This window comes from Sorex araneus, chromosome 4, assembly GCF_027595985.1.
Source record: "Sorex araneus isolate mSorAra2 chromosome 4, mSorAra2.pri, whole genome shotgun sequence".
NCBI lineage: Eukaryota > Metazoa > Chordata > Mammalia > Eulipotyphla > Soricidae > Sorex > Sorex araneus.
This window is the reverse complement of record NC_073305.1, coordinates 158834393-158836086: the sequence shown is the minus strand read 5'-3', so window position 1 is coordinate 158836086 and position 1694 is coordinate 158834393. Positions and strand designations below refer to the sequence as shown.

General features: G+C 38.7%; 1 protein-coding gene across 1 annotated transcript; it reads left to right on the top strand.

The window, feature by feature from the left end:
- Nucleotides 1-285: 285 nt before the first annotated feature.
- LOC129404316 (trace amine-associated receptor 7a-like) lies at nt 286-1317 on the top strand. The gene has a single exon (XM_055136621.1). The coding sequence runs from the start codon at nt 286-288 to the stop codon at nt 1315-1317; it is 1032 nt and encodes a 343-aa protein (XP_054992596.1).
- The last annotated feature ends 377 nt before the right edge of the window (nt 1318-1694 follow it).

Genomic DNA, 1694 nt, shown 5'->3' with positions numbered 1-1694 from the left:
GAAGTCTGAGATAAGGGAAAGAATGGTAATATTTAAATTAGATTGTGAGTATTTTCTAGGTAATGATGAAAATTGACTTCTCATTTTAAAAAACACTATATTTTGCAATGAGATAACTCACTTTCCGAACATGAAACGGAAAATTGTATTTACAGAGAAGTAGGACTAGAAAAGCACCAGTAATTACTGACATACTGTGTATATCATTTTCAAAGGGCTTATGAAAATTGGAAGGACATATTGGCCACAAAGGATAAGTTTCTCCAGGTACCCACACTGAGAGTCATGAGCGGTGATTCTCCCTCTCCTGCGGCTGTGGAGCTGTGCTATGAGAACCTCAATGGATCCTGTATCAAAACCTCCTACTCACCCGGCCCCCGCCTGCTTCTCTATGCAGTATTTGGCTTTGGCGTTGTGCTGACCATATTTGGAAACCTCATGGTAATGATTTCGATTTTTCACTTCAAGCAGCTACATTCTCCAGCCAACTTTCTGGTCGCCTCTCTGGCCTGCACGGACTTCCTGGTGGGAGTGACTGTGATGCCCTTCAGCACGGTGAGGTCTGTGGAGAGCTGCTGGTACTTTGGAGAGAGATACTGTAAATTTCACTCCTGCTTTGAAGGGTCGTTCTGTTATGCCTCCCTCTACCACTTGTGTTTTATTTCTGTGGATAGATACATTGCTGTCACTGACCCTCTGGCCTATCCAACCAGGTTCACAACATCTATGTCTAGCTTATGTATTGGTTTCTCTTGGCTCTTTTCCATTACTTACAGTTTTTCCCTTTTTGGCTCAGGTGGAAACAGTGCTGGATTGGAGGAACTAGTAAGTGCTCTCACTTGTGTAGGAGGCTGTCAAGTTGCAGTGAATCAAAACTGGGTATTGGTAGATTTTCTAGTATTTATTGTCCCCACACTTGTGATGATAATCATTTACTCCAGAATCTTCCTCATTGCTAAAGAGCAGGCTAGAAAAATTGAAAGCATGAGCAGTAAGACTGAGACAGCCTCAGAGAGCTACAAAGAAAGAGTGGCCAAGAGGGAAAGAAAAGCAGCCAAAACACTGGGAATTGCAGTGATGGCCTTTCTGATTACATGGTTGCCCTATTTCATTGATTCGGTAATTGATGCCTTCTTAGGTTTCATCACGCCCACATATATTTATGAGATCCTGATTTGGTTTTGTTACTACAACTCAGCAATGAACCCTTTAATTTATGCATTCTTTTACCCTTGGTTTCGAAAAGCCATCAAATTAATTATCACTGGTGGAGTCTTTAAAGAGAATTCCTCAACAATACATCTGCTCCCAGAGTAGTTCCTGGCTTGAGATTTGTGAAATTGAAATAGAATCATAATAAAAATGATGAGAAAAAAACTAACAGATATGTAAGATTTTCTAATGAAAATTACATTAAACTTCAGTTTTGACCTAAGATTCAATTTGTATTCAATTGAGAATATCATTAAAGTCCATGTACAGTGGAAATAGTATACCATCAGAATTAGAAATGCTTGAAATGGAATAAAAACTGTCATTAAACACTGTGATCTTGTATTGCTTAGTATCCTCTGAGCTTCATTGTTATTCTCCGGCTAATAACCCTAATTTAGTAGTGTTTTTGCAAAAAATTGAGAAAATACATAAAAACTTTGTAGATTCCTTCTATTTTTCCTTTTATTAGTCTTCAGTGG

Coding starts and splice junctions, on each gene's coding strand:
- LOC129404316 (XM_055136621.1), top strand. CDS start 286: ATGAGCGGTGATTCTCCCTCTCCTGCGGCTGTGGAGCTGTGCTATGAG.